The sequence below is a fragment of the Pyrus communis genome, chromosome 6 (assembly GCF_041283825.1).
Source record: "Pyrus communis isolate YQ-2024b chromosome 6, ASM4128382v1, whole genome shotgun sequence".
In the NCBI taxonomy this organism is placed as follows: domain Eukaryota; kingdom Viridiplantae; phylum Streptophyta; class Magnoliopsida; order Rosales; family Rosaceae; genus Pyrus; species Pyrus communis.
This window is the reverse complement of record NC_142570.1, coordinates 2,574,503-2,587,575: the sequence shown is the minus strand read 5'-3', so window position 1 is coordinate 2,587,575 and position 13,073 is coordinate 2,574,503. Positions and strand designations below refer to the sequence as shown.

General features: G+C 41.6%; 2 protein-coding genes across 2 annotated transcripts; both read left to right on the top strand.

Annotated features, from left to right (window-relative positions):
- Window positions 1-552: 552 nt before the first annotated feature.
- On the top strand, window positions 553-4,681 carry LOC137710540 (chaperone protein ClpB1-like). Its single transcript, XM_088695392.1, has 7 exons — window positions 553-764; window positions 1,250-2,432; window positions 2,562-2,710; window positions 2,837-3,438; window positions 3,527-3,806; window positions 3,882-4,079; window positions 4,171-4,681. The coding sequence occupies exons 2-7, from the start codon at window positions 1,283-1,285 to the stop codon at window positions 4,429-4,431; spliced, it is 2,640 nt and encodes an 879-aa protein (XP_088551518.1). The 5' UTR covers window positions 553-764; window positions 1,250-1,282; the 3' UTR covers window positions 4,432-4,681.
- A 1,790-nt stretch (window positions 4,682-6,471) lies between these two features.
- Window positions 6,472-10,800, top strand: LOC137710538 (chaperone protein ClpB1). Its single transcript, XM_088695391.1, has 7 exons — window positions 6,472-6,770; window positions 7,250-8,436; window positions 8,570-8,751; window positions 8,878-9,500; window positions 9,588-9,867; window positions 9,951-10,148; window positions 10,239-10,800. The coding sequence occupies exons 2-7, from the start codon at window positions 7,284-7,286 to the stop codon at window positions 10,539-10,541; spliced, it is 2,739 nt and encodes a 912-aa protein (XP_088551517.1). The 5' UTR covers window positions 6,472-6,770; window positions 7,250-7,283; the 3' UTR covers window positions 10,542-10,800.
- Window positions 10,801-13,073: the final 2,273 nt, after the last annotated feature.

Below are 13,073 nucleotides of genomic sequence, written 5' to 3'. Positions count from 1 at the left end.
ATCTTTAGAGTATGTTTACTTAATAGTATATAATTAGTAAAAACATAAAACAAAATAATCTAAATTGTCTAATAAAATTTTCTTTGTCAATTAAAAGAGAGTGAAAAATCAATTTGATATTCGGTCACAAAATAAAATTATGGGCAGAAATGTAATCTTGCACAAACAGAAGTTTATTAGTTTTGAACATTTCATAAGTAAAGTTTTTTTTCATCCTAGACTGGTACATAAAGTGTTAATTTTAGGATACTTTTATATATTTGTTAGAACAATATGTTAAAATAGCTGTTAACCTATGACATGACATCGGCATAAACAATAATTAAGCGTCACATGTCAATTTGGATTTATGTTGTCATTAAATTTTTTTTTTAAAAATTAATTAATTAATAAAAATTGAAAAAAAGGGGCTGCGTAATCAGTGACGTTGAGTTCCGTCTAACTTACTCGATGATACTTGTTACACGTACTTACGTTCCCAAGCCGACGTTTACAAATGAAATGGAAAGTTACGAAAATGCCTCTGGAACATTCCTGATTCGTCCAGACTCTGGTACGTCCTCCTTTAAATCTCTCCCCCACTCCCCCAAGCATCCGTCAGAAAATTCAGAACGTTTCGGCTTCCCGTCTCTGTTGATCTACAACCAACACAGAGAGACCAAAGCAATCGATCAACCAGAAGAAATACCAAATCAAATTATTTAAACGCAGTTGTATATTTATCCGCCATTGTTGCATAAAAGCTTCAGCTTCCTCCTTACAAGGTACGTCCAAGATTTCTCTTTCTTTCTGTGAATCTTTGAGTTTTTAGAGTTGCTTTGGGTTTTTAGAGTTGTTTTCATATGGGTTTTTGGGTTTTGAACGAATTTATATTTGTTAAGTTGCATGGCCTCTGCATTTCTTAAATTTTGGAAAAAGAAACGAAGAGGTTGATGAATTTCGTAAACTGGGAAGAATATGATCAATGATTCTACGATTTATTTGTACGCTCTGTTTTCGCACTTCGATATTGTTGATTTGAATTGAAAGGTACCCCTATAGAGAGTTTTAATTTTAATTCGAACTGCATGTTTGTTTTGATGGGTTGAATTGAAAAGAACCCAGATAAAATAATTTAATTTTTAGTTGAAATGAAAGAAATCTAGATTGGAAGTTTTAATTTTAAGTTGAATTGGAAATTACCCAGATGAAAAGTTTGAATTTTTATCACGATTTTTTTTTTCATTTTCTCACACATGATGTTTTGCAGTGTTTGTTAGGTATCAATAAATTGGTAAAGGAAATGAATCCTGATAACTTTAATCACAAGAACAATGAGTCTATTGCCAGAGCTCATGGCCTGGCCATGGAAGCCGGCCACTGTCAGATCACGCCGCTCCATCTTGCAACCGCATTGGCATCTGATCCCAGCGGCATTTTCAGCCAAGCCATCGCCAATGGCGCTGGCAATCCCAATGCTTCAAAGTCCGTAGAGAGGGTGTTCAACCAGGGACTGAAGAAGCTTCCATCTCAATCACCACCCCCGGATGAAATCCCACGTAGTTCATCCCTCATCAAAGTGATTAAGAGAGCACAGAAGGCGCAGAAGACAAGAAGGGACATACAATTGGCCGTTGATCAGTTGATTCTCGGTCTTCTCGAGGATTCCCAGATTGGGGACTTGTTGAAGGAAGCCGGCGTTGCTACGGCCAAAGTGAAATCTGAAGTTGAAAAGCTTCGTGGGAAGGTAGGGAAGAAGGTGAAGAGTGCTTCAGGGGATACTGCATTTCAGGCATTGAAGACTTATGGACGGGACCTTGTTGAGCAAGCTGGGAAGCTTGACCCGGTTATTGGCCATGATAAGGAGATAAGGGGGGTGGTGGGGATTCTTTCGAGTACTAAGAACAATCCGGTTCTGATCGGAGATCCGGGAGTTGGAAAAACTGCTGTGGTTGAAGGGCTGGCTCAGAGGATAGTGGGTGGGGATGTCCCTAGTAATCTGGCTGATGTGAGGCTCATTGCATTGGATATGGGAGCTTTGGTGGCCAGGGCTAAGTATCGAGGGGAGTTCGAGGAGTGGCTGAAGGCCGTTTTGAAGGAAGTGGAAGAGGCTGGGGGGAAGGTGATTCTGTTTATTGATGAAATTCACCTTGTTCTTGGCGCTGGAAGGACAGAGGGGTCTATGGATGCAGCCAACCTGTTCAAGCCAATGCTCGCACGGGGGCAGCTGAGGTGCATTGGCGCAACAACTCTTGAGGAGTACAGAAAATATGTGCAGAAGGATGCTGCATTTGAGAGAAGGTTCCAGCAGGTTTTTGTGGCGGAGCCTAGTGTTCTGGACACAATTAGCATCCTTCGAGGACAGAAAGAGAAGTATGAGGGTCACCACGGTGTTCGAATTCTGGACAGAGCTCTTGTTGTTGCTGCACAGCTTTCTAGCCGATACATCACAGGTATGAATTAAAGATAGCTAATAATTGTGATCAATTTTCTATGTTCAGGTATTGTGAAGCATTTTTTGAATTTAATTTTGTGTAAAATTACTTGGTTCTGAAGTTTTCCTCTTTCCTTTCGCTTTATAGGGCGACATCTCCCTGACAAGGCGATTGATCTAGTTGACGAAGCTTGTGCAAATGTGAGAGTCCTCGGAAGGAAGAGGATGCAGCTGGAAGCTGAGCTTCACGCACTTGAGAAAAAGAAGGGCAAAGCTAGCAAAGCTCGTCTTGTCGAGGTGATTACTTCATCCATAACTTACGATTTGAGAATATTTGTCTGATGAAGTCGCAGATATTTTTTTCTATTCAATTTCTTGATGGTTCTTGTTCTTACGTTGGTTGTTCTACCATTTTATTCTCAGGTGCGAAAAGAGCTCGATGAACTGAAAGGCAAGCTTCAGCCACTGGTGATGAAGTGTAGAAAGGAAAAGGAAAGGGTTGATGAGCCTCGAAAGCTTGAGCAGAAGCGTGAAGAGCTCTTTGCAGAGGCTCTAAGAAGAGGTGATTTTCCTAGGATGTTTTATTTGAATTGTAATCCGGATGTAGAAACCACCATTGCAAAACTTGAAGGTAGTACCGACGAAAACTTGATTTTGACGGAGACAGTTGGACCAGAACAAATTGCAGAGGTGGTAAGCCGTTGGACTGGCATACCTGTCACGCGGCTTGGCCAGAATGACAAAGAAAGGTTAATTGGACTTGGGGAAAGGTTGCATGAGAGAGTAGTGGGGCAAGACCAGGCAGTTAAAGCTGTTGCCGGGGCGGTTTTAAGGTCAGGAGCAGGGCTAGGAAGGCCACAACAGCCTATTGGTTCCTTCCTATTCTTGGGTCTAGCTGGTGTTGGTAAAGCCGAGCTTGCGAAGGCACTTGCTGAACAACTTTTTGATGACAAGATCGTCAGAATTGACATGTCCAAGTATATGGAACGACATTCTGTTTCGCGCTTAATTGGCGCTCCCCTTGGGTAAGTGCGTTTGTAGTTTTCTTCACTCAAGCATGTTTGGTGAGCTCAGCTGCAGCATTATGAAATCTGACTCGTTCATATTTTACAGGTATATTGGTCGCGATGAAGGCGGGCAACTCACAGAGGCCGTGAGGCGGAGGCCTTACTGTGTTGTATTGTTTGATAAAGTGGAGAAAGCTCACCCCGCCGTTTTCAACACTCTCCTCCAAGTCTTGGATGATGGAAGACTAACTGATGGACAAGGCCGTACAGTTGATTTCAGAAACACGGTGATCATCATGACTTCGAATTTGGGAGCGGAACATATGCTCTCGGGTTTGATGGGCAAGTGTCTGATGCCGGTTGCACGCGATCTAGTTATTCAAGAGGTATCATCTTTGGTTACCCCAATTGTGAATTATGTTTGGTTCTTTCACTACTTAACTGGTTTGGTTCTTGAATAGGTGAGAAAGCACTTTAGGCCCGAGCTGCTGAATCGTCTCGATGAGATTGTTGTGTTCGATCCTCTTTCTCGCGATCAACTGAGGAAGGTTGCCAGATTGCAAATGAAAGATGTTGCAGTCCAATTGGCTAAGAGGCGTGTTGCGATGGCAGTTACAGATGCAGCGTTGAATTACATTCTAGACGAGAGTTATGTTCCCGTAAGTATCAGTTTAGCGAATCCAAAATCTTTTTGTGCTTTACTCCTGTATCATATGTAATGCTAAACAAGTACTCTTTTTCCCTTTCCAGGTTCACGGTGCTAGACCTATTCGGAGATGGCTCGAGAAGAGGGTGGTGACAGAGTTGTCGCTGATGCTTGTGCGAGAAGAAATAGGTGAAAACTCGACCGTGTTCATAGATGTAGCACCAACGGGAACCGGGCTGGTGTACCGGGTTGAGAAGAACGGAGGGCTTGTCAATGCGGCGACAGGGCAGAAGTCGGATGTGTTGATCCAGGTCTCGAATGCCAACGGGCCAAGGTCTGAGCAGAACAGGCTGTTAAGAAGATGAAAGATTGAGGAAATAGATGAAGACTGGAAAATAGTAACGCGCGGGATTACAAATCGTATGAAAAATTATGCTTCAAATATATAAAAGATTGTGTCAGTAGAAGATTAGGGAATAAGCACACACTTTGTGTGTGAAGAGTTTCATTTTAATTTTTGTTTTTTTTATTAAGGAGTGATTAGTTTTTCAATTTTTTAAAAAAAGTATGAGACAATAATGATGAGATTTCTTAATAAGAGTGATGTTAGATCCACTATATTGATCTATTTTTCAACCCACCATAAAAAATTAAGAACTTAAAATTTTATTTCCTCACCCATTGTTATTCCTAAAATAACCTTTAAACGCCACACCTCTAAGAAATAACTTTGTACCAAAATCAAGATTGCAAATCTCTGAACAAACCTAGAAATGAACTTACCTTGTGAAAAATTAAAAAGGGTGAAAATTTACAACCTTGAAGGCCACATAGTCATTGGTTTTGTTGGAGTCAAATGCGAATACAACCAATCTTGTTTTATTCAAATAAAAATGAACCCTAGCTCGAAAATTGATTAATTCCAAAATTAATTCGAAAACAAAATTGACAGTGGAAGCAAATAGAAATCATAAATAGACAAAGAGGGTAAAAAGGGATATTGGGTGAGGAGAGGTTCCGCTAGGATTGTAGGTGACATAAGATTTGGGTTGGGGAAGAGAGAGGGAGAGTTTCGAATGATTTGAGATTGGTTTCCGAGATAGAGACGGGAAGAAAAAATGTAACGGTTGGTGGAGAAGCCGAGAAGAGAGAGAATGGAGAAGGGAGAGGCGGTGGGGGAGATAAACATGTAGGGATTTTAAAGTCTTTTCCTAAAAGGATATACATGTCTTTGAAATTTTTATTAAAATGTGGATGGAAAAATAGGACAATGGGGTGAGTTTAATAGCTCTCCTTAATAAGGGTATATTCGTCTTAATATTACATAATTACCACTTTGCCTTCTATTATGTAAATATACTGCATCAAAAGTGAGGGTAAAATAGAAAAAATGAGGATATGATTGTTATTTTGTCAAAATGTACAAAATTACTATTTTGCCCTCCTCATGTCGTGTTTAAAAGTGAGGGGCAAAATTGAAAGAAAATTTGGCCAAAACTAACTAAAATGATCTGTTTATTTTGGTAGGGGATTAACAAATTAGGCATTAAGTTAGTAGACTGCTTGCTAGGATGGATAAAACACTTTCAACAGCTAAAAGCTTTATACAAATTCGCCACAGCTTTTTGAAATCCTACGTAATTCCTCTTTATTACACCATCATTTTCTTTCCATTCAACAACATGAGATTCTCCATCTTTGCTTATCCCGCATGAAAAGAGCCTCAATTGCGTTTAATGTAAAGATTGAATTTTCTTGTTGCCTGGAATAACATTTGAAAGCAGTGGTATGCCAACCTGTTACCATCTGCATTTAGAAAACATACCTCAGTTGCAGAAAATTAACTTCTCACCAATGCAAAAACAACCGCTGCTCAAACGGAAAACAAAATCAGAAATATATCTGTGACCAAAATCACTGCAAATCAGACATAAACAAACGCAAAAACCGCGAAATATTCCGGACTTAACGGATTGAAAAACAGCAACCCATATCGAAAAATACCCAGTTATCACAAATATAACATCTGGAACTCAAAAACTTTAAGAATGAATGACTACACCCCTCCACAACAGCCGGCAAAGTTTTGGAATCGAAGCAAAACCCAAATCCAAGGAAAAGTTTTACGGAACAGTTTCCTGCATCAAGTGTTTTAACCATAAGTCTGATTCGTAATTTGTGTTGTGATGCGAGTATGGACAATGAGACGTCATATGTCAACCTGATCTACATGAACATTAAAATAATTTTAAAAAATTGATTAATTAATAAAAAATTTTAAAAAGTGGCTGCGTAATTAGTTACGTTGGGTCCCGCGGAACTTACTCGATGATACTTGATACGTCCAAAGCCGAAGTTTACATTTAAAAAAAAAAAGAAAAAAAAAAAAAGAAAAAAAAGAGAACATTCTGGAAGTTACGAAAAATGCCCTGGAAGCTTCCCGCTTCGTCTAAACTCTGGTATGTTCCAGTTGCTTTCGTGTCGGCCAGTTGTTTCATCCTCCTTTAAAATCTCTCCCACTCTCCGGAGCATCCATCAGAAAATTCAGAACGTTTCGACTTCTCGTCTCTGTTCATCTACAACCAACACAGACAAATCAAAGCAATCCATCAACCAGAAGAAATACCAATTCAAATTCTTTAGACGCAATTGTATATATATACCCGCCATTGCTGCAGAAAAGCTTCAGCTTCCTCTTTACAAGGTACGTCCAAGATTTCTCTCTCTTTCTGTGAATCTTTGAGTTTTTAGAGTTGCTTTGAGTTGTTAGAGTTGATTTTCTTATGGGGTTTTGGGTTTTGAACGAATTTATATTTGTTAAGTTGCATAGCCTCTGCATTTCTTAAATTTTGGAAAAAGAAACGAAGAGGTTGATGAATTTCGTAAACTGGGAAGAATATGAATTGAAAGGAATCCAGATAGAGAGTTTTAATTTTAATTTGAACTGCGTAGTTACCCAGATGAAAATCTGAATTTCGTAAATTGAGAAAAGTATGAACAATGATTCTACGTGTTGTTGGGTTGAATTGAAAAGAACCCAGATAAAATGGTTTAATTTTTAGTTGAAATGAAAGAAACCCAGATTGGAAGTTTTAATTTTTATTTGAATTGGAAGTTACCCAGATCAAAAGTTTGAATTTTTACGACGATTTTTTTCATTTTCTCACATATGATGTTTTGCAGTGTTTGTTAGGTATCAATTAATTGGTGAAGGAAAATGAATCCTGATAGCTTTACTCACAAGACCAATGAGACACTTGCCGGAGCTCATGGCCTGGCCATGGAAGCCGGCCACGCACAGATCACGCCGCTCCATCTTGCAACCGTATTGGCATCTGATCCCAGCGGCATTTTCAGCCAAGCCATCGCCAACGGCGCTGGCAATCCCGATGCTCCAAAGTCCGTAGAGAGGGTGTTCAACCAGGCCCTGAAGAAGCTTCCATCTCAATCACCTCCGCCGGACGAAATCCCAGCCAGTTCATCCCTCATCAAAGTGATTAGGAGAGCACAGAAGGCACAGAAGACACGAGGGGACACACACTTGGCCGTTGATCAGTTGATTCTCGGTCTGCTTGAGGATTCCCAGATTGGGGACTTGTTGAAGGAAGCCGGCGTTGCTACGGCCAAAGTGAAATCTGAAGTTGAAAAGCTTCGTGGGAAGGAAGGGAAGAAGGTGGAGAGTGCTTCAGGGGATACTGCATTTCAGGCATTGAAGACTTATGGACGGGACCTTGTTGAGCAGGCTGGGAAACTTGACCCGGTTATTGGCCGTGATGAGGAGATAAGGAGGGTGGTGAGGATTCTTTCGAGGAGGACTAAGAACAATCCGGTTCTGATCGGAGAGCCGGGAGTTGGAAAAACTGCTGTGGTTGAAGGGCTGGCTCAGAGGATAGTGGGTGGGGATGTCCCTAGTAATCTGGCTGATGTGAGGCTCATTGCATTGGATATGGGAGCTTTGGTGGCCGGGGCTAAGTACCGAGGGGAGTTCGAGGAGCGGCTGAAGGCCGTTTTGAAGGAAGTGGAAGAGGCTGAGGGGAAGGTGATTCTGTTTATTGATGAAATTCACCTTGTTCTTGGCGCTGGAAGGACAGAGGGGTCTATGGATGCAGCCAACCTGTTCAAGCCAATGCTCGCACGGGGGCAGCTGAGGTGCATTGGCGCAACAACTCTTGAGGAGTACAGAAAATATGTGGAGAAGGATGCTGCATTTGAGAGAAGGTTCCAGCAGGTTTTCGTGGCGGAGCCTACTGTTCCGGACACAATTAGCATCCTTCGAGGACTGAAAGAGAAGTATGAGGGTCACCATGGTGTTCGAATTCTGGACAGAGCTCTTGTTGTTGCTGCACAGCTTTCTAGCCGGTACATCACAGGTATGAATTAAAACTAGCTAATAATTGTGGTCAATTTTCTATGTTTAGGGATTGTGAAGCATTTGATTTTGAATTTAATTTTGTGTAAAATTTACTTGGTTCTGAAGTTTTCCTCCTTCCTTTTGCTTTATAGGGCGACATCTCCCTGACAAAGCGATTGATCTAGTTGACGAAGCTTGTGCGAATGTGAGAGTCCAACTCGACAGCCAGCCTGAAGAAATTGATAACCTCGAAAGGAAGAGGATGCAGCTGGAAGTTGAGCTTCACGCACTTGAGAAAGAGAAGGACAAAGCTAGCAAAGCTCGTCTTGTCGAGGTGATTACTTCATCCATAACTTATGATTTGAGAATATTTGTCTGATGAAGTCGCAGGTATTCTTTTCTATTCAATTTCTTGATGGTTTTTGTTCTTACGTTGGTTGTTCTACCATTTTATTCTCAGGTGCGAAAAGAGCTCGATGAACTGCGAGACAAGCTACAGCCGCTGGTGATGAAGTATAGAAAGGAGAAGGAAAGGGTTGATGAGCTTCGAAAGCTTAAGCAGAAGCGTGAAGAGCTCTTGGTAGCGTTAGCAGAGGCCGAAAGAAGATACGATTTAGCTAGGGCCGCAGACTTGCGTTATGGCGCTATTCAGGAGGTGGAAACCACCATTGCAAAACTTGAAGGTAGTACCGACGAAAACTTGATTTTGACGGAGACAGTTGGACCAGAACAAATTGCAGAGGTGGTGAGCCGTTGGACTGGCATACCTGTCACGCGGCTTGGCCAGAATGACAAAGAAAGGTTAATTGGACTTGGGGAAAGGTTGCATAAGAGAGTAGTGGGGCAAGACAGGGCAGTTGAAGCTGTCGCGGAGGCGGTTTTAAGGTCAAGAGCGGGGCTAGGAAGGCCACAACAGCCTACTGGTTCCTTCCTGTTCTTGGGTCCAACTGGTGTTGGTAAAACCGAGCTTGCGAAGGCGCTTGCTGAACAACTTTTTGATGACGAAAATCTGATCGTCAGAATTGACATGTCCGAGTATATGGAACAACATTCCGTTTCGCGCTTAATTGGCGCTCCCCCTGGGTAAGTGCATTTGTAGTTTTCTTCACACAAGCCTGTTTGTGAGCTCATCCGCAGCATTATGAAATCTGACTCATTCATATTTTACAGGTATATTGGTCACGATGAAGGCGGGCAACTCACAGAGGCTGTGAGGCGGAGGCCTTACAGCGTTGTATTGTTTGATGAAGTGGAGAAGGCTCACACCGCCGTTTTCAACACTCTCCTCCAAGTCTTGGATGATGGAAGACTAACTGATGGACAAGGCCGTACAGTTGATTTCAGAAACACGGTGATCATCATGACTTCGAATTTGGGAGCAGAACATCTCCTCTCCGGTTTGATGGGCAAGTGTTCGATGCAGGTTGCGCGTGATCGAGTTATGCAAGAGGTATCATCTTTGGTTACCCTAATTCTGAATTATCGTGCTTCGCTTGGTTCTTTGAATACTTAACAAGTTTGTTTCTTGAATAGGTGAGAAAGCACTTTAGGCCTGAGCTGCTGAATCGTCTCGATGAGATTGTTGTGTTCGATCCTCTTTCTCGCGATCAACTGAGGAAGGTTGCCAGATTGCAAATGAAAGATGTTGCAGTCCGATTGGCTGAGAGGGGCGTCGCGATGGCAGTTACAGACGCAGCGTTGGATTACATACTAGACGAGAGTTATGATCCCGTAAGCATCAGTTTCGCGAATCCAAAATCTTTACTGCTTTACTCCTGTATCATATGTAATGCTAAACAAGTACTCTTTTTCCCTTTCCAGGTTTACGGTGCTAGACCTATTCGGAGATGGCTCGAGAAGAGGGTGGTGACGGAGTTGTCGCGGATGCTTGTGCGAGAAGAAATAGATGAAAACTCGACCGTGTTCATAGATGTAGCACCAACGGGAACCGGGCTGGTGTACCGGGTTGAGAAGAACGGAGGGCTTGTCAATGCGGCGACAGGGCAGAAGTCGGATGTGTTGATCCAGGTCTCGAATGCCAACGGGCCAAGGTCTGTTGCAGAACAGGCTGTTAAGAAGATGAAGATTGAGGAAATTGATGAAGATGTTGACATGGATGAGTAAACCTTCTGTCTTAAAAACTCGTGAAAAGATGGTGAAAAATACAGAACAGTTCCGGCATCAAGTGTTTTAAGAGTGTTTTTTTGAGTTTCTCTTGTATGATCAAAACTCTGTATTCGTAATCTGTACGAAAAAATTTCTCTTGTGCTTTTGTGTATCTTATGCGGCCGGAATTTTGAGTCATATATTTTGTTATTGGACTTGACAAAATTTAGTTATGTCTTTTTGTTATTGGACTCGATCAAAGATTTAACGACTAAAATTCAGTTTATGTTATATGCAGTCCACCTTATTTTAGCTGGATTTCCTCACACTTGAACACAACAAAGGGACCTTATTTGATTAAATTAATAAAATTAGAAGCAAGTTAATTTCATTAATTCCCGTTATAGCAGAATTAAGTTAATAAACAAATGCTCCACCACTTGTGTGGCTTCATTAATTCTTTTGAGTTTTATTCTTGGGAAAGTATTCTTCAAGCGGGATACTTAACGTGTTAATTACAACACTGAACGGATTGATACGCACAACTATTACAGCATTGAACGAATTGTTTATTTTCTTGTCAATTGTATGTCCAGTGATTTGGTCCCACGAGAGCAGCATGAAGAAATAAGTGAAGGAAGATGAGTCGCCAATGCTACATAATATCCAATATTCCGCTGTTTAGAGTTTTTAGATTTGATCAAAATTGTCATGAAAAATGCAGATAACTCTCTACACACTTGAGCTCATCGAGGATTCTAAAGTATCGACGATATCAACACATGTCAATACCATCTTACGACATTTCGACATCGTCTAAGTATTAAACAAAAACGTTATTCTTACTACATTTTTTATATCACCTTTTAAAGATTATTTTTAACTCATGGGATAAAGCTTAAAATATAAGCTTTAACCCCAACACCACCCTTGTAACATTCCACATCGTCTAGGGAAGTGGATCATGTAAGCCTTATATGTATATTCTCATCTCTATCAAGCATGAGGCCTTTTGGGAGCTCACTGGCTTCGGGTTCCGTAGGAACTCCGAAGTTAAGCGAGTTCGCGCGAGAGCAATTCTAGGATGGGTGACCCATTGGGAAGTTTTTGTGTGAGTTTTCAGAAACAAAACCGTGAGGGCGTGGTCGGGGCCCAAAACGGATAATATCGTTGTAACATCCCGTCCCGAAACTAAAGAAACGTACATTTAAATTTACGTTATTACCCCTAGTTCGTTCGTGTACGATTAGTTTTGTGTTGTGTGATGTGGTGGGACCACACACACTCATACACTCTCTTTTCTCCCGGGATTCTCTCCCTCATTCCCTCACTCTTTGTCTCTCTGTCTCTTCTCTCAGTCTCTCTCTCTCTCTCTCTCTCTTCCTCCCCGAGTTCACCTTCTTCTTCTTCCTCTACACACGGACACACATACAAACCTAATCAAATCTTCACCAAACAAGAAACCAAGACCACCATCGTGTTCGTGGAGCTGAGAGGAGTTCAAAGGTGCCATTTTCAGGTAAGGATATCGTTGTTTTCACGTCGTTTCAACGAGGTCCGATTATTGCACTGTTCATGCAAACCTAATCTAGCTTGTTTTAGGAGATTCTAAGCTTGTAGATGTGTTTGTGAGGTCCCAAGGAGCCTCGGAGTGGTTCGTTGGGTGAATTTGGACGTCGGGATCGTCCTGTACGAAGTTGGCCGATTCTTGAAGTTGAAGACAGGTATGATCTAGCAATTTTTAGGCCTTAAAATTAGTCTAACGTTGTTCTACTAGTCCTAGGCTTCATTTTGGTATAAAGAACGTGAAATTTGGTTGAAAAACGAAGGAGAAAACAAGGTTTGAAAATTACCCAGTTTTCCGGCGCCGTCGCCGGCGCCGGAGGTTCGCCGGAGAAGAAAGAGGAATATTCCGTTAAGTCTAACGGAATATTCCTAACGGCAGTGACAGAATCCGGTTAGATTTGACGGAATATTCCGTCAGTTAACGGAATATTCCTGACGGCGTCAACTGACGCCGTCAGTGTGCAGTGCACGTGGGCCGCGCGTGGGGGCGCGTAGGTCCGTGCGGGGTCAGGCGCGTGGGGGCGCGTGCGTGGTCCAAAATTTTTTTCTAAAAATATGGGTGTGATCCTGAGGTTGTGTAGGTCACGTTGGTATATTCAATTGTCCAAATTGAGCAATGTATGAGAAGTTATTACGAGAAGTTGCTTAGGTGCTTTTAAATTAATGTTTTCGTAACTTTGTCGCGTATAGGTGATTCGTTTTCCGAAGACGAGCGTACACACTCGAGGCAGGGGGGCTACGACCCTTCTAATTATCAGTGAGTGGGCTTTTGTTTTCCGTATATACCTATATACATATTAATTCCCAGAAATTAAATAGAAAAGGTTATATGTTTTATGCCATGCATCATTTGAATATTGTTTACGCATCATCACGTGCGTTGGTAGTTGGCATACATATATAAATGTGTATTTGGTGCTGTGGACGCACAGGTAAGTGCCAGGTAAGCGGTATTTATGTGGTTATGCATTCCTGTTTATTATG